At 37.6% G+C, this 27,716-nt stretch overlaps 1 protein-coding gene across 5 annotated transcripts in view; it reads left to right on the forward strand.

The window, feature by feature from the left end:
- MAST2 (microtubule associated serine/threonine kinase 2) overlaps nucleotides 1–27,716 on the forward strand; it is a 202,771-nt gene that overhangs the window by 148,183 nt on the left and 26,872 nt on the right. For all 5 annotated transcript variants that reach the window (XM_030454793.1, XM_030454791.1, XM_030454795.1 and 2 more), the window contains 9 exons: nucleotides 1,115–1,193; nucleotides 5,631–5,785; nucleotides 13,824–13,899; nucleotides 15,191–15,400; nucleotides 21,385–21,486; nucleotides 22,464–22,596; nucleotides 24,255–24,316; nucleotides 24,986–25,071; nucleotides 27,016–27,224. In XM_030454793.1, coding sequence (XP_030310653.1) covers nucleotides 1,115–1,193; nucleotides 5,631–5,785; nucleotides 13,824–13,899; nucleotides 15,191–15,400; nucleotides 21,385–21,486; nucleotides 22,464–22,596; nucleotides 24,255–24,316; nucleotides 24,986–25,071; nucleotides 27,016–27,224 — 1,112 coding nt within the window. The remainder of the gene's footprint in view (nucleotides 1–1,114; nucleotides 1,194–5,630; nucleotides 5,786–13,823; nucleotides 13,900–15,190; nucleotides 15,401–21,384; nucleotides 21,487–22,463; nucleotides 22,597–24,254; nucleotides 24,317–24,985; nucleotides 25,072–27,015; nucleotides 27,225–27,716) is intronic.

Below are 27,716 nucleotides of genomic sequence, written 5' to 3' on the forward strand. Positions count from 1 at the left end.
TTCATGGGTGTAGATAGTGAGATGAGAAATATTACTGTGAAAATGGTAAAAGTTGAATTTTTTGTAAGTACTGTTTCAGTCAACTACCAAACACCCTATTTTGTAATAAACTTTGGTTAATGTCTATCTACTCAAAAAACCCCAAATCTTCCAAACTAAGTTAAAATGGTGAACTGCTCTAGTTCAGCTTCACTGTATGACCAGGTACTGATAATTTGCAGTAGTAAAGCAAGTGGAGAATGATGTGAGGAAGAGACTTCTTAACATCCATCCCAGCATGCAACAAGACATGCTGTAGGACTCAGAATGTCTGAATGAAATGACATGAAATCAGAGACAGAAAAAGCACCATGAGGCTGAACTGGGTGTAGTTCAGTTTCCGTCCTCACTGAGGAAGGTTTTAGGGGTAGATGATTTCAAGGAGGGGCAATACTGATTTTTCTCAGAGCAGTTGTATGTCTCCTCAGTTTTGATGTTGGTAAAACAAGACCTTTTCTGCAATACCTCCAGGATGTTTTGGCTGTTTCCCCTGAGGGTCATGTTTCTTTGGCTATGATAGAAAAATAACTGCTAATACTATATTGACTGGGGGAGAAAGAAACCCAAGATGGAATTTCTGTGATTTCTGTCTCCTCGTATTTTGGGTGGAGCTGTTGACTCTGTTCTGCTCTGTTGTAGTGGATTTAATTCCCTAGCTGTGTCAGGTGATGCAGAACACAGAATGCCTTCTGACTGGGTAAACAAAAAAAACCTGTTTCAGTTGATCAATATTTTTTTTTTTCCTCAATTATCAAAATTATTTGGAAAACAAGGAACTGCCTAAGTAATCTTAGGCATAACTGTCTTTTTTTGACAAAATATCTACTCAGTGCAGGAATCTGCTTCCTGCTTGCTTTATCTTTTCCAAGGTCACTTACTTTTGCTTTTGAAGCTTAACCATAGTTGCTTTTTCACAAAGGTAATTGTAAATAGGCTACTTGATTTATCTGAATAATTTGAGTCTTTAATAAAAACTTGAGGTTAAGACATCTGAGAGGGGGGAAAATGCTTATTTCCCCCAAGTATTAGCCACAGTATTTAATTATCAGTAATTTCCCTTGCTTCTTCTCCTCAGAACGGACGGGCGCCGCTGGTCCTTGGCCTCCCTTCCTTCATCTGGATATGGAACAAACACTCCCAGTTCTACAGTTTCAGTAAGTGGCACAAACTTTTCCAAGCAATTCAATTTGTACAAACACACCCTAACAAATCAGCTTCTGAGTCTTTACTAAATTATCTGATCTTTCTTCATTGTTTTGCTAACATTATTTAATATACTAATTGTTTTTAAAATTTTTTCAGTTATTGGTTCTGCTGCTTTTTCCTCCCATTTCCCAGCTCCTATCATCTTGCACTTTGCCTTTTAGCACTGGTGAAATCCTGGTGCAGCACTTGGCTCGACTGATCAGTTGAGAGGCACAAAGTCTCAGAAGTGTCAGGACTCTTAAGAGATAATTACTAGCCAGCTCCCAGCTTTTTTAAAACTGGGAAGTGAAATTCTTATCTGCTTTCAAGTTCTTAGCATGAAAGCTTCTGCTCTCAGGCTAGTAGAAATTCAAAATGATAATCCATGTTGGTTACTCAGCTCCCGTAATTTGAACATCCTAATGAAGCTTTTCAATCTTGCATGTGTTATTAGAAAGTCTGTTTGCAGTTTGCTTGAGTTCTGCACTTCCAAAAAGTTAGTTTGTCAATGGTACCACTAAGGTAGCAGCACTGTGTGAACCCAGAAAACTCTTACATACTTCATACAATAAATCTTATTCTTTAGATTATGTACACTAGATGTTGTGCTTATCCACTTAACCTTGCAAAGCCAAGCATAGAAAGTAGAGAGTACCTGTACAGATTTAATGTAAAATGCTTTTGTATGTGTTATGGTATCTTCAACTGCTTGGCTACACATCACTGCCTCTTTCCTTAATCCTTCTACTGGTAATTTTGTTTTATGTGTACTATTCAGAGCATGTTCCTAGTAACTGTAATACCTTCATTAGGACTCAATACTTCACAACATTCAAATCTTACACTAAATGCAGTATTGTTATTTTCCTTGGCAGCTGTTCTGTCAAGTTCATCCATTAACTTTCTAGTGCCCCTGAAACATAAATTTATTATCACAGTTCCTTTGAAGGTGAGTGTTAAGTTTAGTCTATATAGCAAGAGAAGAAACTGGGCCCCAAATTTCCCTTTAGTATGAATTGATAGGATTAAAATTATATTTTACAATGTTAATCTCATCTCTGTAGTTACATATGTTCAGACACATTCCCACAGACTGTACTTTGCACAATTTCCACAATTTATCTTTTGTCCTTCAAAACAATTGGGGTTTTTTGTAAGTTTTAGTTAGGATTTTTTTGTTTGTTTGTTTTGGGGTTTTTTTGCTTTTGGTCTTCTTAGAAGGTGGGTGATTTGATTTCAGTCTCCTCTGGGAGAAGTCTGTGTGTGTGTGCACAGATATATGAGCAGGAGCACAGAAAAATTTGGTTGCACTCTGAACTGATCTGAATAACACCTCTGAACTCAATAAGCAAATTTATTCCCTTGTGGAGTTGAAAACAGAAGTGCAATGCAGACAAGGAGCTTGTCGAAAGGGCAAAATGAATTAATTCCACAGATGCAAGTTTAACAGAATATTGGGCTTTCGTTTGGTGTGAATCTGTGCTCATAGATAAGCTGCTTTATCAACCAACCAACACGACAAACCAAGTAATTTACCTAGTCTAAGTAGTCTAAGGTCAGTGGAAACCTAAACCTGTAGACTCTGCTTTTTTTGTTTTCATAATCTACTATTCATTTTCTAGATGCAAAATTAATATATAAGCTACTATGTTACTAGCTTTTTGTTGTGGTAGTGGTTTGTTGTGGTTTTGGTTTTTTTTGGTTTTTGGTTGGTTGGTTGGTTGGTTTTTTTTTTTTTTTTTTTTTTTTTTGTTTTGTTTTGTTTCTTTGGTGTGTGTCTGTGTTGGTGTGTGTTCTTTTTTTTCACTGGAAAAGAGTTGGCTAATTGTGCATCTGTAATTAAGACACCAGAGGGATTTGTATTTGTCTGGTGTAAATACTGAATGCAGTGATGTGATTACTTAAAAATCAATAATTCAGAAGTGTTTCACTTTATTCTCGCACTTTTTCATTGAAAATGCTAGAGAAGCCCCTGGCAGAGGAAAGTCCATTTCTTATCATGGTCTTTATCTTCAGGGCTCTCTTAAATTATTCTATGGAATTTAAAATTTTGTGATCTGATTGTTTTTAAAGAGAGAAAGTGGAAGGAAGATTTTGTTGGGTCATCCATGAGTTTATTATCACAGCTTCCTTAGTACTTTTGCTGTTGGATGACAAAGCCCTTATATGTTTGGGTTTTGTTGTTTTTTTCAGAACATAATTATTTTTCCCTCGAACTCTAGTACATAGCAACTGTGTGCTAATCATCTCAATGTGCTAGCTTTAGTTTAATTTTGTTTTAAATAAGAGATATATTTGTAATGCCAGAGCTTGAGTTCCTGATAATGCAGGTGTTGAAGGCAGCAGCCTTCGTGCTACCTGCTCAGTTGCAGGATTTGTGTTATTCATCATGACCACATGTCAGCAGACATGTACCTTTCCTCTGAAAAGTTTTGCTTCTTTTGCACTGGCAGGTGCTTCTCCCCTCTCCTCTGATTGTGTAAAACACTAAGATTAACATCAAAGAAGGCTCTGACAGTGAAACAGGGCTTGCATAATTCTGTACTGCAGGGAGAGAATCTTTCCTGTAGTTGGCGTAAGCAGTGTGAAGAGCAGGATAACTGTGGGCAAAGGGGCTGTCAGATACCTCGACTCTCCATCTTGGCTTCAGTGTGGATTAGATCAGTCTAAGCTGACACTGTCTGGGTAATCATCACTATGTGGACACTTTGCTGGAGGTGACTTCCCACCATGGTTCTTCCACCTGGACCTGCTTGAAGGAAAGCAGTGGAAGCGGTGGCTTCCAGTTCCAGACATGCTTGGGGAGTTTGTGCATGAGCTAGGGCTTTCAGGGGGCTTCTTTTCTGTAAATACCTCTTCACAGTGCAGAGGGAGTGGGTCTGGAATCTGGAGCCAATTATTTTTTTATCAAAGGATATGATATTTAGGTTTTAAGTTCTCACACTGACATCTCCATCTCAATTTTGTCTAGAATTCTCTAGTTAAAGATAACTCTCTGCTAGGATCTGCAACAATCTACTTAGCTTTAATTCAGTTCAAGCATAGCTGTTACCTTCTTGACAAATTTGGATGTACCTGTTTTAGGTGATTTCAGAGTATTTTCTCTTTAGTATCAACTTTGCAAACATGCAGGACTCCATGAAAAGCCTTGTCAGCATTTGGCTTTCATCGCTTGGCCATAATTCTTAGTTTTCTTTTACAAAAACCATCAACAGCAAATAAGTCTAGAAAAAGCTAGGGGAGTTAAACCTTTGGTCATGCATGTTATGTCACGTATAATTCTCTCCTACCAATACTTCTGGTATTAGTGCTTTCCACTTTAAGTGAGGGTCATTGTAGCAAATGGAAAAGTTTTCTACCCAAAAAATGTACATAATTTTTTCATCAGATCAGTAAGCCTTGAAACTTAGATTAGGATGACGTTTTTAATAAGTGAATAACACTGGTGTTATTCAGTGCTGCTCTGGCTATCCAGCTCTTTGTTGTTGTGGGTTTTTTCCCCTCCTTTGTTGTTGAAGTGGATTTTTACTTTGTCCTTACATAATATATTTTCTTACTTTTGTGAAATGGAAAGGAGCATTGAAAAAACACACAAGAAAAATTACATTTGTCAGTTGACCTACACCTTTTTTCCCCCGGAACATCCAACACTTGATGTTATTAACATTTCCAACATATGGTTGTTTTAATCTCAGGTTTTCTGAGGTACAGGAATTAACATAGTTTCATGTCTATCGTTATCACAGAATGTGTGTCATATAAGTGCATCTACTTATTTGAAAACCAATAAGCTGTTTGACTCTATTACAAGAAGCTCTGTTACTCTTACAACTCAGCAAAGTCAGCCTCTTTCATTTTATTATTGCCTACTTGGTTAGAGAAGAATCCTGATGGGTAATTGAAGGGAGAAATAAAATCCTGACCATTTACAATAGCAATTTCCAATGAGAGCCACTAAACAGCAAAATCTCTCGCGTCTACACAGCTCCATAGCATTCTGCATGCCAGTGAAACTCCTGAGCTAAGAGAGCATGAGGGAAAAGGAAAGAAAGTTGCTCATCACTCCAGGAACCTCCTTGTCCTTTCTAGAGTAGCACTGGTACTCACATAGCTTCCTTTCTGTTTCCTGACAGTAAATTGGCTGCCTAATCAGATGGTTCCAGAATTGGATGCAATGATTCTTTAGTCTTCTACCAACATTTTCCTTATCTCACAAGCTTTGTCGTTGTATGTAAGGGTTTGCTTAGGCTAATGAGAACATAAAAAGAGGAACCTGGTCTGATAAGTAGCTTTCTTTTCCACTGGAGTGTGCAGTGTCTGGCAGAATCCGTTCCTCTTCCATTCATTAGCTGACCCCTATGCATGCGTTTAGTGCATTTCTTTTCTGTATTTTTTTCTGTACTCAGTCATCATGCTCATCTCAGGAGAAGCTGCACCAGCTGCCCTTTCAGCCCACGGCAGATGAACTCCATTTCCTGACAAAGCATTTCAGTACTGAGAGCATCACTGATGAGGAAGGGCGCCATTCTCCAGCCTTGAGGCCTCGATCTCGCAGTCTCAGGTGAGTTTCAGGCTTTTCGTCGAGTTTTTAATAACTTGGACACATGTACAGTATTTCTGTGTGTGCTGGATCTAGGAATTGGTAATTTGCAATTGTTTTGTTAAGTGTTTTTGAAATTATTGTAATTGACATTTAGCCCATCTTGCTTAATCAAAAGGCAGGTTTCTTTTCTTACATTTGACACTGCGGTTTTTGGGTGCAAAATGGTTATCATGGTCTGGTTTTGTATCTTCACAATAGATGCGTGAAAGCTGATCCACAAATGTCTCAGATTAAATCTATAGGAAATTTATTTCCTTTATTGAAGTTTCTTCTCAGATTTTTGCTGCATTAATAGAAGGAAGTGGTCAGGAATACTGCTAATAACTTTTCTAGCAGTGCTTCTGAAAGGGTATGAAAAGTAGAGTGAATGAAGTCAAAACGTTAAATGGAATTGCACCCAAAAAAAATTTTGAAGTAGTGCTGGAAACATTTCTCCTGCATTGGTAGTTGAAGTATTTTTACTGTTGTGTCAGAGAAACTGATTGCTGTCTGGGGGTTATTTCTTTGTGCAGTTGATTTTTCCATACTTAAAAAGCAGAAACAACTGGCACTTCAGCTTTCACAGAAATACAGAATGACTGAAGTTGGATAGGACCTCTAGAGGTCATCTTGCCCAAACTTCTGCTTGAGCAGATTGCTCAGGACCATGTCTTGATAGCTTTTGAGTATCTCCAAGGACAGAGATTCCACACTCTTGGCAATATTTCTTGCAGGTCTCTAACAATTATGTGGAATAACTTCACAAACGTTTTGTATCATGGCAAAAGCTTTAAGTTGTGCTATGCATTTAGTGCTGGACCCAGTAAATGAAAGTTTAGAGATGTGTATCTCCAGATGTGGCATCTTTTGAAAGAAAAAGGATTTATACAGGCAGGAGACAAAGGTGAGGTCTCCCTCCTGCTTCTCATCTGAGGGTGCCAAAGGTTCATATCACCTTTAAATCAATGGACAAGATCCAGAAACTCTGCCAGCTGGAAATACTGAGTCAATGTACCCAGCTCAGGATCTAAGCTGGGGTTTGTAGTAGAAGTGAAACAGGCCAAGATAATAAAAAAATACATGGTGAGTATTATGTCATGGCAGAGCTGACCTTACATGATTATTTGTAATTATTTGTATGTTCTAAACTTCAGTGCAGCCTGCATGTTAATTGCATATAGATCTACTAGGTGTAGTTGCACAGTAATCTACAGGAGTAGGTAAGTACTATAGGCAGTAGCACACTCAGCCTGTGATCTCTGCAAATTGCTGCTTAGTAAAAGAGTAGTTATATGATTTGTACTAAATCTCTTTGAATAATAGTTCTACTTCAGTCCTCTTGGCTCACTCTTAGGGCTGACTATTGCTGAGTAGTGTAACTGTAGTACTACTAATTCTTTAGAGATAAGAAAGCTGCTGTAGGTAGACAACACATCACTGTAAAGTAATTATTGTCCTTTCTAACACAGACATATTACTGCTGGCATAATGAAGTGTAAGGCACTCTTGCTAATGGAAGAATGATGTAAACAATAAAATGAAGAGCCCAATTTTGTATTTTTTCCTTGTTAATATGGATTGTTAACTTTCTAAGAACTTTATCTCTGTGAGCCAATTTAAATGCACAGTTATCATATAGTAGGTTTATAATTTGTGATGAGACTAGATTAATTCAATGTGTCATAGAACTATTTGATTAATCTTCTTCCTTTCTTGAATGCTTTCTCTAGCTTTCTCTGGTTTGCAGCCGTATTGGTATTCCAAAGCTTAGAATTAAGTAATTTAATTCTTATAAACCTACTGTGCCTGATTTGTTCTTCATTTTGGTTATTGCTAGCACTGTGATGCTGTGTGACTCTAAAGCACCCTTGCCACTACCAAGCACTCATGCTGGCCTCTGCACCTCAAAGAAAATTGATATGTCAGTCCAACAAAGCAGAGCAATGTTTGTAGGAGTAAATACCCTCTTTGACAGAGGGTAGTGTGTCCTTGTAAACAAGCAAGTTACTGATATGTGAAGACCAGGTCTTATTCACTCTACAGCTTGCTGATTTATTTGCTCACATGATGGAGTTAGCTCACTTGGTGAGAGGATATTTTTACTTGCTTAAAAAATAAAATCTGAGCAGTTAATGTGTTGAAAATTAAGCAGGAGTTCCCTGCAAATGTAATATTTTACTGAACATTTAATGGCTGTTTGATCAGCTTCAATGAAAAGCAGATGAACAAAATACATCAGACGTTTTCCTTAATTGGTGGTCACAGCTTTGTAGTTTAAAAGATAGTATGATACTTATGGCTTATTGTTAATGCATATTCATTTTTCATCCTTTATGAGGGTAGCCTTACGTCTTATTTTATGAGAGGAACTGGTTTTTTTAGAGGTCACTGTCAAATGCTGGGATTTTTGTTTTTGAGGGTCTCTCTAACCCAAGATTTTTAGAAATATCAGATCATTGTCATACTCCATGATAGAAGAGTATAGATATAACTTTTGGGGAAAAAAGGTCTATTTTTTCCACTAGAAATTTACAATTTTCTTGTAAACTACATGCAAATGCTCTGTACATACAGAGCTGATTTAACCATCAAACCAGATTAAAAAAATAACAAAGCATACATTTGTGGAAGGTGGTGTTCCCTGATGTACACTGACAAGTTGGCAGCACCTCTGTTAGTTGTGGTGTTCTGCCACTGTGGCTTTGATAATACTCACCACTTATCTGATTATGCATTACTTGAAATCTCCCAAATTCCTACGCTAAAAATTTGCACTGGTTCTTTCCCATCTACTTTCCTGTGCAGGGGTGGGAAGGTAGCCTGAGACCAAACATGGAATCTGAAAGTGTATTTATAACACTGGTTGCTAAAGCAGGAGACTGTTCTCTCGTCTACCTCAAACTGATCCTGTACAAACGTGCTACATGAAGGAACGTATTTCTGTTTTGGTGCCTACAGTGTGTTTTGAGTAGAAGAGAATGTTTACTTATTACCTGCAGAAGTAGTTCCTAAACATCATCTCTTAACTGTTCACCTTTTTCTTGTAATGGAGTCTTCAAATCCTTCAAGTTATTGACCAACAGAGGGATGCCCAGGATACATTCACTTATTTTAGAACAATCCTCAGCTTTACCTGAGGATGTTTTCTCCCAGGAGTAAAATTCATGGAGAGTGTAAATTCTTGGCATCATTACTCTTTAAATATGAGATGCTGCCTTCCATCTTTTCCCAGTTCTCTTCACTTGTCATCCTTTGGAGGTTGCTAACAAATGGGAACAGGTGGAGAATGTCAAGAATAAATGTAGAGTAAACCAACTTCTTCAAGGGCTGCCTTTGTGCTTTCAGTCAGCCCACCAATCTGCCCATTTTTCTTGATCTCTTCGTATTTCAGGCTAGTGTTATCTGGGGAAAAAGGGTTGAAGATTATAGCAGTGAATTTTTATATAGTTGAAGTAGATGAGGTCATCCTGAATCAAATATGTTCCTTCATCTCTTTGCTGAGCGTTGCTTTTTAAATTCAGTCCTCCAACCTGACTGGAGTAATGCTAGGTCCTGCCATTAAGAATATACAGAGATGACTCCTAGAAAATACCAGTTGCCCAGAAAGGCTTCTGGCCATACAACACCTAGGATGGGGAAGGAATAAGTGTTGTGAAACCACACCTGTGGCCCACATACTCCTTATTTATCTTAAAAATTGATCCTGCAGGTTGTTGAGCTCTTATCTCACTGCATTTAAGCATCAGCTTTAACCACTTGAGTGGTCTTGGTGGTTTCATGACTTCATTCTCTTGCTTTCCTGAAGTGCCTCCCACCACAAGCTGCAGAGGAGCAGGCTCTGCTCTCCACAAGGTGGGGAGTCACACAGCCATGGATTTGCCAGAGGAGGGTAATAGTTTTATATTCTAGAGCATAAGGCATACATTTCTTATGAAAGTACATCCTAACAGTACAGATAACACTGGTGTCTTTGTTTTCCCTCTTGAGACAGAGTTCTGTGGAGTGGATTTTAAGAAGTTCCTCAAAGTGATTTGTTCTCAATTTAAAGCAGTCTTAGTCTTTGTTGGCATGCATTAAAAAATCTGAAGTATTGAAAAGATCTTGTTGCAGCCCCTGTGTATATCTGTAGAAAAATCTTGTTAGTCCTTACTTTCAAAGAGATTGCAATTGAAATACATTCTTTCCCTTAATGTTTTCTCATGGATATACACATATATTGTAATTATTATTGATTAATTTATGATTTATATTTGTAAATATTAAAAAAACCCCCTTACATTCATAAGAATGTACCTTGTTATGTAAGGGCTGAAATGGAAAACAGTTCAGCAATACAAAGCCAATCACAAATAATATTTGTCTGCAGAATAAACATGCCTGAAGCTCAGTGTTTGTAAAAATGAATGAAGGGGGAAAAAAGTTAAAAGTATGTAAGAAAATTTACAAATTATTTTTTAAAGTGCTCTTGAGAAAGATTTTATTCTTCTGTTTTATTGCCTGTCTGTTCCATAGGGAGAATTGTTACTGTGGATCCTGCTTTGCCTCAAATTCTGAAGTTTGATGGACTGATGTAGGTTGTCCATATTTGCTTCTGCATTTTTGTCTTTTTTTTTCTTCAGAAGTTTTCTGACTTGTTTCTACTATTAATGTAATTTGTATGAGGTCAAAGAATTACATGTTTACTTTTTAGAGGTAGAGGAAAGCCAACACTCCACTCAACTTGAGCAGAAGGTTTAACTTAGTTTCTGCTTCATATAACTTCAGCTCTCTATTTTTAAAATTCCTTATTCTGTTTATCTGGAAATGACGGAAGGTTAAGGCCTATGTTTTTAATTTTCCTGTGGACACTGGCTTTGGTAATCTGCTGTAAATACATCCTAATTAAACTATATACAGGTCAAGGCAGAGTGGAGTACAGTGCTTTTAGCTTCTCTGCCTTTCCTTAATAAATGCAGCTGTCACTGTGAAGGAAAAATTAGGTATTCATAAACATCTCAGCTTTATTTAGCCACAGTTAAATAGATTTTGTAAGACTGAAGTTATTACTGTGAATGCTATATTTATATGCTATTTTCACTGTCTAGCATCAGATAAATGCATGAGTGAATTTTGACAAGTTGAAGGCTAGAAACCTTTGCAGGAGAAAGGTGTAACTGAAAATCTACAACCACATGGGTTCATGAAATGGAGGGAGGGTGAAGAAGGCGAAAAGAGAGAGTAGTTTTTCATTCTGCTGTTAAGCTTAAGGGGACAGATACTTCTCTTCTAATGTCTCCTCTGCTGAAATGAAAAACTCACCGACAGTAATCATTTATTTGACCTACCTATCTATTCCAAGAAAGGAGAAGCAGCCTGCTTTTTGTCTTAAAATGTTAAGCACGTGCACAGTATGTATCCTCTGTTTTACAGAAAATAATCTGTTCCTTTGTGATGCTTGAAATGTTAGACTGATTTAGTGCTGGATGTAAAATTTTTGGTGCTAAATAGACGTGCTTTTGCATTTGGAAAGTTGTCATCCCAATAAAATACATAGAAAATCCTTTTCTCTTTTTTCTAAATTTGCTTATATTAGTCCTTGGTGACATTCAGTTATTTGCCCAGTCCTGTTTTCTTTTTCACCTGGTTGTGCCTCAAAGGTGCTGTAAAATAACCAGCAGTGCCCTTGGTTAGTTAGTCAGTTATTGATCTAATTATTTCTGTAGGTTCCCAGGCTAAGAATCAATATAAAATATTATAGTGCAGTATATTATGCTGCAGTCTTGCTATAGTCAGCTGGACATTTATTTGACATTTTATATTGGGCAAATTTTATTTAAAATTATAATTTGAACCTTGATCCCAGGTTTTAGCTGGAGCTCTCTGGATGCTCTGTCATTCTAGGTGATGAAAAGTGGCATTAATCAGCTTCCAGAGATGAGAGACAAAACTACCAAGCTCAAGGAAGCAAAGGAATTATTTGTGTTCAGTTTATTGCCAATCTGTAAATTCTTGAGCAAAGAAATTACTTTGTTTCAGAATCACAAAAACTAAAAGAAAACTAAATAAACTCCTATATCATTGTGGCTGTTCTGAAGGAAACACCACGCCTGTTGGCAGGACAGCTAAAGAACAGTTTCTGCATAGCTCTTAATTTCCTGTATCCATATGTATAAAGTACTTTGAAAGCAAAAGGTGAAACCCCTAATGTTTTACTTTAACTCTAAGATAGCAAATATTTAAGCATGCACAAATTTTAGTAGGACTACTTTAGTGTTCAAATGAATTATGTATGTGCCTCCCTATTGCTGTACTTAGCATCAAAGGGCTTGTATATGCTTGTAATTTATACCTTTCTTAAATCACACAGAGAAACAGTATATTACAGAAAAATACATTCTTCAGTAGCTGTGTTCATGTAGTTCCTCAGCTCCATAGGAACCTCTAGTAAACAAGTGTCAGGTATTTGTCAGGTTGTTTGGTCTTAGAGAAAAAAGGATAAAGATACCAAGCTAGATGTGTGGGGGATCTTGCTTCTATGTCTGAAATGTAAATTTTCTTACCCTTCTTTTTATTATGTCACACATTAAGTATGAATATAAATGCAAGTTTCTTTCTAAAGGAATTTTCTGTGATTAATAATAGCTGTTTGTCAAGCTAAGGGAGGTATTTTCTTTTAAAATGTGTGTTTTTACAAGTTGTTTTTACTTAGTATCCAAAACATCCAAGTCAGTTTTTCTCCTTTAACATAAGAATTCAGTGAGAGATTTAATCTGAAGTGCATTTTCTCAGACTGAGGGATAAACCTTAATAAAAACAAGACACAAAGTAATTCATGGAATTCCAGTGCCAGGCATGAAAAGAGATTCATATTGCTATATTCCATGAGCCAGTGAGTTAAATTTTCTTTGAATTGTAAATATATGTTCCCCGAAGAATATTTTCTCCTTTAAATAGGTTAGCAGGAAGGTAGTAACTCTAATGCATTCCAAGTTTAAAATGCATTTATTCCATTTAGAGAGATTCATTTCATCCTTCACAAGGAAGTTTAAAATGTTTGAACTCATTCAAAATAAAATTGTATTTTTTCACATAGAGGAAATATTTTTAGTGATATGTAGTACTCTTAAAATCATAAAGACAGTGATCATGTAAGATGCCAAATAACTGAAGCCCTTGCTTGTCTTGTGCATTAAAACAAGGTAACCAGAGAAATGAGTTGCTGTAGGCAATCCTGTAGCAAGGGATTATCTGCATTACCTCACTCCAGCTGTCCTCAGTGGCAGAATGACTCAGAGCAATGCATGCCATCAGCTGGGATGAAATGAGATGCAACTCTTCTTCAAAGAAAATACCCAAACAGTAATATAAATGCAGTTTGTCAGGGTTTAGTGTCCTGTTCTTTGGTGTGCCTTGAAGCTGCTTGCTAACCTATGCATACATGCATATGCATTTGTGGTGTAATGTGCCTCAAGGGAGTGCAGTTTTCATGGAAGTATTCTGTTCCTACTGCTGTGGTATTTATATATAGGATTTAGCTGAATAACACCATTCATGCATCTCTCCTGTAGCGTGGTATTCTTCAGACAAAGGAAAGTCATCCTAAGTTCCTTGTTTCATGTTACTCTGCTCCTTTGCTGCACTGAACACTCCAGAGAGATAAAAGTGATTTCTTCCTGAGCAGGGCTGCTGCCACTGTCGTGGAAGGCAGCAAGAGAATGAGGGAAATAACAGATGTACCTGCAACAAAAGCACTGGACTTTTGCATGCTTGTCTGTCAGGGTTTACATTAACTGAAAATAGGTGGGTTTCTGCCTGAGATCATGTTAAGATAGGTGTGCTGGCAATTTTCATGAGTTATCTATGAAGGCTGTAAGCTTGCCATTGCTTCCTAGGATTTTCTCTGAAGTTCAGCATCTGCCCATTACTGAAGTGAAGCCAAAGCTTTGGAAGGGCTACGGTCAGCATGGCAGCATTAGGACAAGCACTGTGTTTCGTTGTGATATCTGTAAATCATGACAAACTTTCTTTTCTCCTCTAGCCCGGGTCGCTCCCCAATTTCCTTTGACAGTGAAATAATAATGATGAACCATGTGTACAAAGAAAGGTTTCCAAAGGTAAGGAGTAATTTTTTTCAACAATCCAATGAACGTGTGACCAAGCTCAGAATTATTTTGTTGTGCTCATAAGCAAAGGAGCCCAGCTCTTACCACTGATTTCCAGGCACTGCAGTTTGCTAAGAGTTTGAAGCTGCTTTGCTGTTTCATGTGTTGATTCAGCAGTAGGAGAAATAGAAAAGTTTTGTGTATGTACATCATATTTACCAGATTTGCCTTGTCTTTTTCCTGGCATGACAAATGCTTACAGGAATGAGAAGGGCCATGCTCTGGCTGCTCAATCCATTTATCTCGTTTGAGGCCAGTGTTTCCATATATTTTGAACTACTCCTTGTCTTTTTCTTTAGTTTCTGAATCAGATCAAGGCTGCATATTTTGCTTAGTTTCATATATACTTTAAAAAGCTATTCCAAAGAGTAATTTCAAAATACGTTGAATAAATTCTCTCATCATTTCTTGTATAACTGCTACAAATTTGCTATACTGATCCAAACTTTGTTTTTGGTAGGTTTTTCGTGTACATACTGGAAATGCAAAGTTTTCTTTTAAAATCATTCCAAATTATACTGGAGGTTTTGGCAAAAATTACATTTCCCACGGGGGCTTTTGATGCCAAAGAAGCAATTAAAATAGATTTGGATTTTTAGGAAATTCAAAAATCAGAAAATATTAATTCGGTCACACTGAAGTGTGCTGAAGTGATCTGTGAAAATAAGTATGTGTTAGTTGTTTTTTTTTTTTAAAGCTGGATATTGAAATCTATAGAATCAACCTTTGAAAGTTTACATCTGATTGAAATGAGCAGAGAGGATTGTGTATCCCAGAGCTGTCGATACAGCCACATTCCTTCTAGATCAACCAAGAGCAGAAATAGATATTTCTCTGGAGAAAGGAAATCAGTGCTTAGAGGGATAGAAATATGACATGTCTATTGCTTGGGGCAATGATTGTCAGGTTCCATGGAAAAAGTTTGAAAAAATGCCTTGTATCTTACGTCCTTACTCTGGAGACCCAGGGAGGAATACAGCCTCAGGATCTGGATATTTTTATGGTCATTTGCATTTTCAGAAAGTGTGTTACAATTAATTTTTTTGGTCATTTTATCATTTGAGGGTAACTTTCACCTGTGGTATGCTATTTTTATTCTCAGCAAAATGCTATTACAATTTGGAATGTTTTTTTAAGCCTCGTGTGTTTTGGAATTAAGAACAATTTAGCACCCTCCTTGTTGATGTTTAAGTTCCAGGATAGTAAGATTTAAGAATAATTTCTGTTTACTCTGTTCTCTTAGGCCACGGCACAGATGGAAGAACGACTGGCTGAGTTTATTGCCTCTAATGCTCCAGAGAATGTGCTGCAATTAGCAGATGGGGTCCTAAGTTTCATTCATCATCAAGTTATTGAATTGGCCAGAGATTGCCTAGATAAATCACGTGAAGGTCTTATTACTTCTCGGTACTTTTATGAGCTGCAGGAAAATTTGGAGAAACTTCTCCAGGATGTAAGTGCTCTCTGGAAAGTAGAATATATTATTTTGATTGAAACTTTAAACAATAACCCAGAGCTTTGATTTAATGAGAGACAATGTGGATTGTAGGGGAAGGGCAGCTTGTGGGGGTGTCAGGAGATCTGAGTTTTTGCAGTTTGCTGTGAATCCACAGTGGGCAAATTTGAGCAAATCACTTCACCTGAGAACTTTGTACAGAGGTTAAATATACATATGAGTAAGTCAAAAGCAGTCTTTACCTTTTATGAAAATTGAGTTAATCAAGATGAAGGAAACCACTGAACTTTTCTTTTATGTACTTCAAGACTCTGAATGACTTATTAATTACAATAGTGCCTTCAAGGAGTGAAAACACCAGTTTGTAGTGTTGCTATACATTCTTCATAAAAGGTTTTCTCAAGCTGAACTTAATCCAGTTGTGGTGTTTATAGTTCTTCAATGTGTTTTATGATGTTTAAAGCATATGAAAATACACAAGGGGCATGATTTTAATGCATGTTCAGTGTGTTTCAACTACTCATCAAAAATTGCTCTTTTCCTTTAAAATGAAAATAATGTTAAATTAAAAAATCTCTTAGAATTTATGCCATAACTGTTCAGAAGAGTCAGTGCAATTACCAGTTGTTGGGTCCAGACCTTTGTTCAGGAATATTTTCCTGAGTTTTGAATTAAGAAGAGAGTAAGATGAGAACACAGGATTTTTGAAAATTGGAGTCTTAGATAACAAATATCATGAAGACATCTAGAGACAGAACACCTGAAATAATTTATTTTCTGTGATAGTTTTTAGTCTATTTGATGAAGATCTGTTTATATGTCTTTAATCAGTTTGCTAACCTGCTGGCATGAATTGCACTAACTTGTGCCCCTTGCCACTCTTTGCAGGTTTTAGAAAATGGCAGATGAATAAAAGTATTCTATTCATATACTCATATTGAGTTTAAAAGCTTTGTGAAAACTGGGGAATATTCTCTTGTATCAGCTAAAAATCTCTGGCTACCTCATTTATGTGAGTGTGGCTCTGATTTTCCTGATATTTGTTATGCAGGGAAGAAAAATGGCTCATGTTTGGTTTTCTGGTGCTCTCTTTGGATGGGGAATGTAATTTTGACAGATCAAGAGAAGCAGGGAGTATGTTCCAAGGGCCTGTATAGTTGTTTGCCTGTGGGATATGGGGAAATACTGTGGGTACATTTAATAGTAAAAAATGTTTCCTGGTAAAAGTGGTGGTTTTTGGGTGCTGTGCCACCACCCAGGACTGGAGAGACCTCCTCTACTCAAAAAAATTGTTCAGTGTTTGTGGTCTTTAAAAGGCAGGAATTGGTTTCAGGAGCTCAGAAGCTGTAGAGTAGCCACCTGAGCAGGGTGAGCTCCACCCAACCATTGGTGCTGGTCCCAGCAAGGGGTGGCTGTGGGAGGTGGAGGCACCAGACCCATCCTGTGTCTGCAGGGCAGGACCACAGGGCTGGAAGGGAGCAGGGGAGATGGATTTGCTGCAGCCAGATGAGCATGTGCCACTGGGTCCACCTTGTTATCTCCATAGTTTGGGACACATCAGCCATGATGTGAGGGATCCAGGCCTCTTTGGGTGATGGTTTGAAGCTGGGAAGATTTCACTAAAGGCTACACTTAAGGAGGCATGGGTGGAGTAATATGGGTGGAGTAATATGTTTGTACTGCTTCTGGTCACTGATACTTGGAGCTTGAAATTCTCTGACTCCCAGACTTTCCTCCTCTGTGTGTGAGGTATGATTTCTCATACCATAAGGAATTAAGAGTAATAAACTGGGTCTGGCCCCTTCCAGTCTGCACTTTCGGGCATGTCTTCTGGCCTGAAGAGATTAATCAGGATCCTGGAGAAGGTGTGGGTCAGATAAAGCTGCTTTTTCCTTTTTTCTCTCCTCCATCAGAACAAATTTTCAAAACACGCTTCATAAATGTCCTTTTCCCCTTGATCCTACCTACATTATCCTGCTGCTCCTAAGCACAAGGGAAGATGATATTGAGCTGTTATTAGGGAAGCCACAGTGGTCATTTCTGGGCTTGTCCAGGAATTGACATTCAGGGCTTGCTTTGATATCTTCCTTCTTAACATCTTCTGCAGAGCAAGGGGAGAGAGAAGGGCCAGTTTTACATTTAATTGATTTACTTTACCAAGTAAGGTGGGGTAGAGACTTAGATTAAAAGGAAAGCTTAGAGAGGCAAGGAAGCAGAGCAGGCTGGGAAGGAAGAGGACAAAGAAATTAAATATAGTGGAGGAAAGCCAAAGACTTCATACCATATTTCTCATTTGTTTTCTCTGTCCTATCATAGTTCCTTGGCTTTGGTTTTATGTTTTAATATTTAAAAGTCACTTGTTTTCCCCAGCTTTCCAGTCTGTGCTTTGCCCTTCTGACTGCATCGTAGAAGAAAATAATTGGGACATTTCAGTCTAAACTGGTGATAATATTTCTTTTGGAGGACTCGCCTGAACCCAGGCAGTTTGGAGTCAAGCTTAGATTATTCCAGATTTAAGGGCAAGGTCTTTACCTTTGTTCAGCTTGTAAGGCATCACACAGAATTACACACTGAATCAATAATAGCAACTGGAAGGTCATGAAAAAAATCTTTCACTTGGGCAGTTGTGTGGTCTTTGCAGCAGGATATGTAGTTTTTATTTTTATAACATATAGAAAGATTGGGAAAATTATTGGTGAATAAGGAGGTCAGCAAGTGGCAGGAATACCAGAGATTTTCATGCAGTTTTACTGTCAAAGAATGGATTATCTTGAAATTCTTTTTTAAGGTGCTGAGTCTCACATGTGGTAAAAAAACTACAGATAAAACCCTAAAAAACTAAAGGCACACAATATTCTAAACCATAGAAAGGAAACTAGATATAATATACTGCAGTGTGAGACTACTTTATATATACTCTGTAAACCACAGTAATTGGGTGTGCAAATAATGAGCTGTTTAAAATACACCGAGACATAAAGCTTTTACAAATTTTTAGATCCTGGCTTTTGTAATAAAATTCCATCAAATCTCATTAGTTATGGCAAATGAGATCTTTTTCCTTGTTTGGAGTGTGAAATATTAAATGTTATCCAGAAAACCCAATTGCTTATTGCATCATTGAAATGATCCTGAAGTAAAAATGAATTTAAGACATTTTCTTTATTTTGGAAAGCATGAACTTGAATGTAACACTTTACTTAAAGTAAAACTATTGAAAAGTAAGCTAAAGCACTCATATAAAAAGAATAAATGACATTTGGTTCTTTATCTTATTCTGCAATAGGCTTAGAGGATGGGGTAGGGTCTCAGGTTACCGGGGGAAAAAAATTGTTAGAGTCAGCTATTACTTGGCTGAATTGGAGAGGCAAAACAAGCCAAAAGAAGTTTAATAGCTTTTGTGTAGGTGTAGCCAATTGGTGAAGAAGGTGAAAGATTACAGGTGTTTCTGTGCAGGGAACAAAAGAAACAGGGGAGGGTATTAGTATTACATTGCAGTGACTGATGCTGCACACTGGCAAATGGATATTCTGATTGGGATTGCTTTCTTACCACAAGCCTGAGTGTAAATTTACTGGTTCTTGGCATTGCAGGTCTATTGTTTTGGTTTCCATCAGTATATTAGTTCAATTACAGCCTTGTGACTTGCATATCCCAGTTATTGGTCCTGCTGAACCCCAGGGGAGGACAGTGATTTTAATTTCATGCCCCAGTAGCTCCAGTTAGTGACGGATGGGTCTTTCAGAGAAGGGAATCGGTTTGTAAATTACCCATTGCTGCCTCCCGTGCACGTGTCACTGGCAATGTGTGCAGGAATGGCATCAGCCTCTACCCACAGCCCTACAGCTTCTCTCTCCTCCCCACGGGAGGCAGAGGGAGGGAAGCCCTGAAATGCCACCAGCAACCTTCAGACAAGCGTGTCATCACCGGGGACTGCTTATTAGATGGCACACCTCATCCCAAGGCACAGAGAAACAGCAGGCAGTGCTCAGCTATATAACCCTTTGGTTTCCAGATACTGTCCTTGGGACAGATTGTAAACAAGGTGTCTGTAGGGATGTCCGGGCTGTGCTGTGTGAGAAGAAAACAAGAAGAGGCAGTTTTACTGAGGATCTTGGAAGAGCAGCGCTGTGCAGAGATGATGGCTGAGTGGCTGTTACAAGTTGTGTTTGATTTTTATAATCTTTTTGCTTTTCTCATGTCATTTGGCAGTCACAGTCTAGCTTTTCATTTTCAAAACAGATGACTGATTAAATTAGTTACATTCTTTAGTTATTTGCCTAAATTGTTGTAGATGAGTAAAAGGAGAAAACAAAAGCACTTGATTTGAAAGAATAATTTGCTTCAACAGTATAAATGGATGCCAAAAGATGAACTATTATTTTTTGCATAATATAACTTGCATGGGGGGCCAAAAGTTCATGGGGCTTTCCAGTCCTTTTTCAAATAATACAAATTATTATGCATCCTATTTCAAATAATACAAAGTTGTTGATGTTTTACTTACTCATTTAAACATACCCTGGTGATCTGGAATGGCTTTTAAAATATGAAAGCATTAGAATCTTTGTAGAATTCATATTTTAACTCGTAAGTTTCTGTAAGGAAACTTATTTGGAGACATAGAGTGAGTACTTTCCATGTTCATTTTGTTTTGTTTTTTTTTTATATAATTTGAAAATAATTTTTAGCTAGAAAAAAATTGCAACTTATTTCAACGCTTTCAAAATAATCTTCTTTATAAGGCTCTATAGTCAGGAAGCACCTCTGATGTTCTTTTCAGGTAATGAACTACTAGCAGTTACATTGTTTTCGTCAGGGTTAAAATTCTATCCCTCGCTTATCAGCTCTGAGTAGACAAATAACATTTTGTATTCTGACCTGTGTCAAAATGAGAAATAAGGTACCTGTTTTGTTCAGTAACAAAATAGCAGTGGCATATTATTTAAAATGCTGCCTGTGTGTTTCTAGCTCAGAATTTCTGCTCCCCTGTGTTTTTATTGTTCTTTTAGGTGATTACTAGAATGATTTGACTTCTCACCCATATATGCCTTTTTCTTAGATGGTACTAATGCACAATGCTCAATGAACCTTTTAGTTTCTTGCTGCTTGTATCCTTGTTGATAAAATATCATTCCTATGAGCAGCTGGCTCTTTGCCAGCATAAGATCATTGATTAAGTTCCAGATTTTATATCTGTGGCTCTGAAATCCTTTTTTATTTGTGCTTCAGGACTCACGATTTAACCACTGTGGTCTCGAGCAAAAGAAGGGTAATTTGGGGAGCAGTTGTTCAAATTTGCCTTAGGTGTTGGTTTTTTACATTTGTTTTAGTGTATTTACTGTTATAAAAAGACACCCTGTCACACACACACAGACCTTGAAACTAAAGCCTTGAATTTATCCTGAAATCTGGTACAGGATAAATTCTCTGAATTATATTTCTATATGCTCTTTGCTTTACTGCTTTGCCTGGTCTTCCATAACAGGCAATACAATGCTGTAATTTTTCAGCAGGATTTATGCAAAAAAAAGAAAGAGAAACTGAAGTTCAGATTTTTCTTGATGAACAGAAGTTGTTCAAATTTTATCTGAAAATAAAGCCTAGAAACATGTTTACCTCTTAGTAATTAAATAGATGATAATATTGTGTGGAAGATAGAATTGTAAAACATCAGGATTCCTCTTTTCATTTAAAAAAACTGAAATAAACCCAGATAATTTCTAATATAATTGACAGGTGATATGATGCAAATAGAGCCTTTGAAATATCTCCTGAATGATAAAAGGAGTCAGTTGTAATGGGAAAGCTATGTCTAACTTAGCATCTTTGAACGAGCTGGGATTGTTGCCTGCCCTGACTCAGTCACACCTCTTCTGCTGAATTAATGTTTGCTGGTGATTGCTCCGTGGTCAGTATCTGACATATAAAAATGAGGAGGTGACTGCTAGGACCATAATGTGATGTTCTGCTCTCCACAGGCCCATGAAAGATCTGAGAGCTCCGAGGTTGCCTTTGTCACCCAGCTTGTGAAGAAGCTGATGATTATCATTGCACGACCAGCTCGGCTGCTTGAGTGCTTGGTAAGTTTGGTGTGTGTGTGATCTGAAGAGTCTGGTGTGTGTGTGTGAGGAGATAAGGAACACAAAGCCTTCAAGAGGAACCTTTAAATTCTCATGAAAACGTCGGTGAAAAAGAAATCAATATTTTAAATCCAGAAGCATTAAGTGTCTTTTTATGTTTTAAGAAAGCTGCTCATTGGTGGTCAGTGATGGGGTTTATAGGGGAGAGCTAAAGTTCACTAGAGAACTTGTTTCTCAGCAGGGTGTCCTGTATCCAAAAGCTTCTCTTCTGTTTCTAGCTGTATCTGTTAGTCTAAAATCAATCACACCTTCTTATAATCTTTGCTTGCCATAAAGATCCCATCCACCAAGACTGATCTGATAAGAGGATCCTGCGCTGCATAGTATGAAATACTGCAGTAGTGTTTCTTATATAGAAAGTGAAATCTTCTCTGCTGATAAAATAGCAATTGCTTGGTTTATTAATAATTTTATTAGCAATTGCTAATGTCAAGAAAGATACAGAATTGGATGGGTGTGTGGTTTGATCAGAAGAGACATTTGAAAACAGGAAAGAGGTACATTGGCTTAACTCACCTGTCAGATGGAGGTGCAGAAGGCACCACCTCAAATCCTCATCACAGACCTTTCCTGAGACATCTAAGGCTGACAAAATTGGGATGTGTGTCCTCATTGATGATTACATTATCATGACCATCCTATCCGATATTCTGGTTTTAGTTCATGAAATGTTCTTGTCCTGTTTTGAATTTAAGCTCTCAGCCAGTGGACATCTGGCAGGCTGTAAATGTAATTTTTGCAGAACAAGGTGATATGTGTTGAGTTGGTTGCTGTAACTGCAGATGTTTTGCATTGCTGCTAAGCCCAAAATCAACTATGGATGTTTCTGAGGAATCTCCTATATGGGAGAGAAACCTTTTGTAATTGTAAAGCTGGATCATTTACCTCTCTCTGTCTCTCTCACTGCCTTGCTGTAGGAGTTTGATCCTGAAGAGTTCTACCATTTGTTAGAAGCTGCAGAAGGCCATGCTAAGGAAGGGCAAGGAATTAAATGCGACATTCCTCGTTATATTATCAGCCAGCTGGGACTCACCAGGGATCCCCTGGAGGGTGAGAACTCTTCCTTTGTACTCTCCAAACTACTGAAATGATAACCAGATCTCCTGGTCACAACATAGCTTAAGGAGGCTTTTATTTTATTGGTTTAAATTCTAGGCCATTTTTCCTTATTTTCCTATTTGCTGTCAAATTCTGGACTGTCCTTTCCAGCCCCATGTCTCAAAGGAGCATTACTGGGGTAAAGATCACACATCAGCAGTGACAGTTCTTTACTTATGGTGTTAATAATGTCTCCCTGTATTATAGCTGAAACAATGTTGGAAAATGGCTTTATGATTTAACTGTTTCCTCTGTGCTGTTGGCCAGTAAAAGTAAATTTACCTGTTATTTTTTCCATCTCCCTGCCTGCTGGTGGTGGCTTGGTTGGAAAATACCTGGTCATCTTGTCACCCTTCATTTTCCTCTCTAGGAAAAATATATTTGTTGTCATTTGCCATGAGAAACCAGAACCATTATGAATTTTTAGGTGGATATGAGGTTATATTTTTACATCTTGCATAGGAGCAAAACCACAAAGAGTAATGCTTTGGAAGTAAATAACAGCTTTTCTGCTAGTTCCTAGAATTGCATATGGCAAATTCAATATACTGTAGATGTACAGCCAAGATGATCCTAAGTTTGGAATCTGTGAGTTTATATTTTTGCCTGGCATTTTGCTACCTGAATCTCTTCTCTTGTGACAAGTTTTATGAGCATGCATGGCTTGCTCAGCAACAATAGAAAGTGTGACAGAGCCTAGAGATTACTGCAGAACATTTCAGCTATTGAGCTGTACTTTTGTTTTCTCAGGAGAGTGTAATTTTAGCATATATTAGTGGTGTGGATAGGACTAGTTGAAATTCTGTGGTGTTTACCAGAATGACAGTGACAGGTTGACTTCAAGTGAAAAGCTATTTGGGAAAATTTCTACCAAAGATTGCTAAATGCAATTTAATAGCATTTGTTGAAATCTGACATTAAAGGAAAAGTTCCTTTGATCCCTGTCTTGGGAGAGAACCTTTCCATCACTAATTCCCTTTACTAAAGTAAAATTTTCTTTAGAAATGTGTGGAGATGTCAAGGTGCTTTATTTCCTTTCTGTAAGGAGGGCACCCAGAAATGTCAACAACGTCTGTTCAGAGACTTGAGTTAATGGGTTGTTTGGTTTGCAAAGTTTATAGCATCTCCTAGGACAGCTGAGTAGCCCAAACTAATTGGCTTTCTCCTAGTTTGCTGCTGCTCAGCATTTTGCAGAATCAGACACGTTTCATGAGGGGAGGTTGTTTGAAATGTAATGTTTTTTGTTTTTCTGGACTACAGAGGTGCCACCAGGCTATGTGCAGACACACATGGAACAAGTTTTAATATTAACTAGCTAGCAGTTTTCCCCAAACATGCATTTGTTGCTGTTACTGCTTATTATAGTAGCCAACTAGAATAAGTCAGGCTGAAATGAGGACAATTAATTACATTCATCTTTATATAAAATACTGCCTGCAGCTTACAAGATGTTAAAGGTTATCACTGTATAATTGGGGTGACTTTTTACAGAGGGAAAAATGTCCTTTCTCATCTACAAGCACTTGTTAAAATCCTGTTTGTCTTGTATAAACAAAGAGAATAGTGCTTGATTCAGATCATAAGGAGTAATCTTGCCTCCTTCTTTTCAGAAATGGCCCAGCTGAATAGCTATGACAGCCCAGACACTCCTGAGACAGATGATTCAGTCGAGGTAAAGGAGTAATACACTCATTGTCTAGGTTTTTTTTTTTTTTCTTTGAAAAGAAGTAGTCTACAGTAAAGAATTAATTATAATGCAGAGTAATTTTGAATAAAAAAAGATTCTGACATTAAAAAGCACATGTTAACACTGTAGTATACACTCAAAGATGTGGAAATTCACATTCTGGGGAGGTGAAATGCTTTGGAGTTGAAACCAGGCACTATCATCAAGTTTAGTTGATGTTTTTTAGAGTTGCAAACAAAAATAATTTTGAGAAATCCTTTATATCTGCATTTGCAAATCATGATGGGTGTTGAAGAGAAGTGATTTTAGTATCAGACAATTAGAAAAAATTAATTATATAACTTGCTCGGTTTCAGAGTTCCTTAGTTGTTTATTTTATTGGTTTTTTCATTTTGTTGTTTTGGTTTTTTGTTTTTGTTTTAAATGTATTAGTGGGGAAAGGCCTCAGTTTTGTAGTCCACTGACTTTTTGTGCTAATATTTTCAGAAGGAATCAGTAAGGATCCTAGGGTTACAGACAGTTACCCTAAAGCTGGGGACCCCAGTGTTTTAGAAATTGAGTTTGGGTGGATGATGACTAAAGAAAAAAAGGACCAAAAAGAAACACAGAATTAAGTCTTCCCTGCTCCTGTTTACAATTTGTTGCTTTCCCCAGAGCCGTGGAGCCTCTGTCCAGTCAAAGAAAACTCCATCTGAAGAAGAGTTTGAGACTATAAAACTCATCAGTAATGGTGCTTATGGGTAAGGCTTTCTAGACTTTGCTTTAGAAGAAAATACTGTTATTATCCTACCCAGCAAAGGGCTATAGCAAGGTTTATATAGCCCATATAATGGGTGTTTTTTGGGTCTAAAGCACAAGTGAATTTTGCTTGGGTCTTACAGAGATTCCACACTTGTGATGTCTTCTGCATTCCTTCTGGGAAATGCCATTTTTTGCACGTTCTTGGGGTTTCTTAGAAAACAGCCCCTGTACCTGGACATAGTTTCTAGCTCTGAGGTATTTAAATGGCACTGACCCTACACACAGCTTCCAGCTCAGGGACCTTTTGTAAAAATTAATTGCTCTACATGAAAGCTTTCAGAATATGGTGTTCCTCATCTCTCTAAGACCTTCCTAGCTGAGACCTCAAGCTTGTTTTCCCAGTAACTATTTCTGCACCATTTCCTTATGGCAGGTAGGTAAAATATAGACACTTTAGAACCTTAGCTTGAGATTACAAAAATACTTTCCCTAAACATTGTCTACAGGCAAAAGATTGTTACTCACTTTATTGTGAGATTTCCTAAGTAATAGTAACAAAGATGAAGCTTCATGAGCCTGAGAAAATTATTTTGCACCCATTTCTTTGTTGCTTATCAAGGCACTGAGTATTCCCTTTCATTTAGTCTGCTTACATCCTGTGATTTGTGCTTATTTGAAGGCTAAATGAGTCAGGGTAAAATTCTGCAGTTGCAAATATTATTGGTGATTCATTGAAACATCAAGAACATTGAGGAAGAAGTACTTATACTTTTCCATTCTTCCATGTATCCAGATTATAAATCTTACATGTGACTGTTCATGAGCACTTGAAATGCTAAAAGAAATGCTAAAATTACATATGGTCGAATCTACTATGAGAAATAATACAGTAAAAATACTACTAGATTTTATTAGCCATTGAAGAATCCAGAATGAAGTGGTCAGTTAAAATTTTAACCCCCTTATGCAAACCCATCCAGAATTCTTAAGACATTTCCTGACTCTTGTCAGTTCACAAATCCTTACAAGTGATAGTTGTTAGTCTGCAACTGAACAGTAGGGATACTCAGTCAAAACAGCAAAACCTGGGCATGTGCTTGAGTGTTTTGTTGGCTGCTTAGTTAACTGCAACTCATTTTCAAAAGGTGATCTGTGGAAAAAGTGTAAGTATAATTTTTAGTCAGTGAGGACACAATGGAGCATGATGAAGGGACAGTATTAGACAAGAAGAATTTATTTCTTTTTAGTTACATTTCTGCTCAGGTCCCATGATTTATGTATAACTTAGAAGAAAAGGGAAAGAGATGTAGCAGGTTTGCTGTTATTAGTATCTGTCTCTGTCCTAGGTGTATTTTATATCAATTGCTGGTGAGACACAATACTATATTAAATGTAATATACTCCAGAGAAAAGAAAACAAATAGCATTTCAATTAGGCAGGCAAACAGGATGAACATTTTATTTACAAACTGTATTATTAGTGTGCAGGAATCTAATTATCTGCAAATGAGAGAAATGTAAGGGATACTTCAGTGAAGGAAATCCATGGCAACAGTGTCATGTCAAATTACTTTTATGGAGCTTGTAAATAAATCATGCTGATTCCATACATTTTGGACATTTTTTGAAGTGAAATCATGACTGTAGTCATAAAAATTTGTGCCTCTCTGCAGTGATGCTTAAGGAGGTGAGTGACATTTGAGCCAGAAATATCTCCTTGTTAGTCACGTCCATGAACATGCTGCTTAATTCAGGACATAGCTTTTGGAAGGAAATGTCTAGGGGAGCTTGGCACTGAGATGGGATTTTATGGAATCACAGATAGGTCCTTCAGGATCCATCCAGAGCAGTTACTATCACTGTTTTTGAAAAACCAAACCGAAGGAAAACAAAGCAGATTGAACTGAAAATGGAGCTTTTTCTCTTGTTATGTGTTTTTCCAGAGCAGTATATTTGGTGCGACACAAGACCACCCGTCAGCGTTTTGCCATGAAGAAGATCAACAAGCAGAACCTGATTTTGAGAAACCAGATTCAGCAGGCTTTTGTGGAGAGAGATATCTTGACCTTTGCTGAGAACCCCTTTGTGGTCAGCATGTTCTGCTCCTTTGAGACCAAGCGCCACCTGTGCATGGTTATGGAGTATGTGGAAGGTAGGATAAGGTGATAAGGTCATTATCTGCACCTGCAAAGGAGCCTCAGGTGGGATGGATGTAGTGTGTGTGTGTAGTATGTGTGTAAAGGATGACATTTCTGAGTGATTTTTAAGATGTGTGCATTTTGGGTGTAAGACTGATCAGTGCACTCACTGCTCTGGGCATGATAAATGGGAATATCATCTCATATGTGTACTGTTTGTCTTTTCTTCATGGGAAGTGAGCTCGATCAGCCCTGCAGTCATAGGGAAGGTTGAGATGCCCTTTTAGTGGACTGCCTTGTGTTTGGACTGGTTGAGCTAAGACAGAGAGATGAGTAATTCTACCACTAGTACAGTTTAGTGTAAGGAGATACTCCATTTGTGTATCCCTGTGACTAATGCAACATGATTGCAGTGGAGCTGAGGAAACATAAAGCCACATGTAGAAAACTGCTGGGGTCAGAAGACTGTGTGAGCTGTCTAGTCCTTGCTGGAAAGAGATCCTCCC

The sequence above is a fragment of the Calypte anna genome, chromosome 8 (assembly GCF_003957555.1).
Source record: "Calypte anna isolate BGI_N300 chromosome 8, bCalAnn1_v1.p, whole genome shotgun sequence".
Taxonomy (NCBI): domain Eukaryota; kingdom Metazoa; phylum Chordata; class Aves; order Apodiformes; family Trochilidae; genus Calypte; species Calypte anna.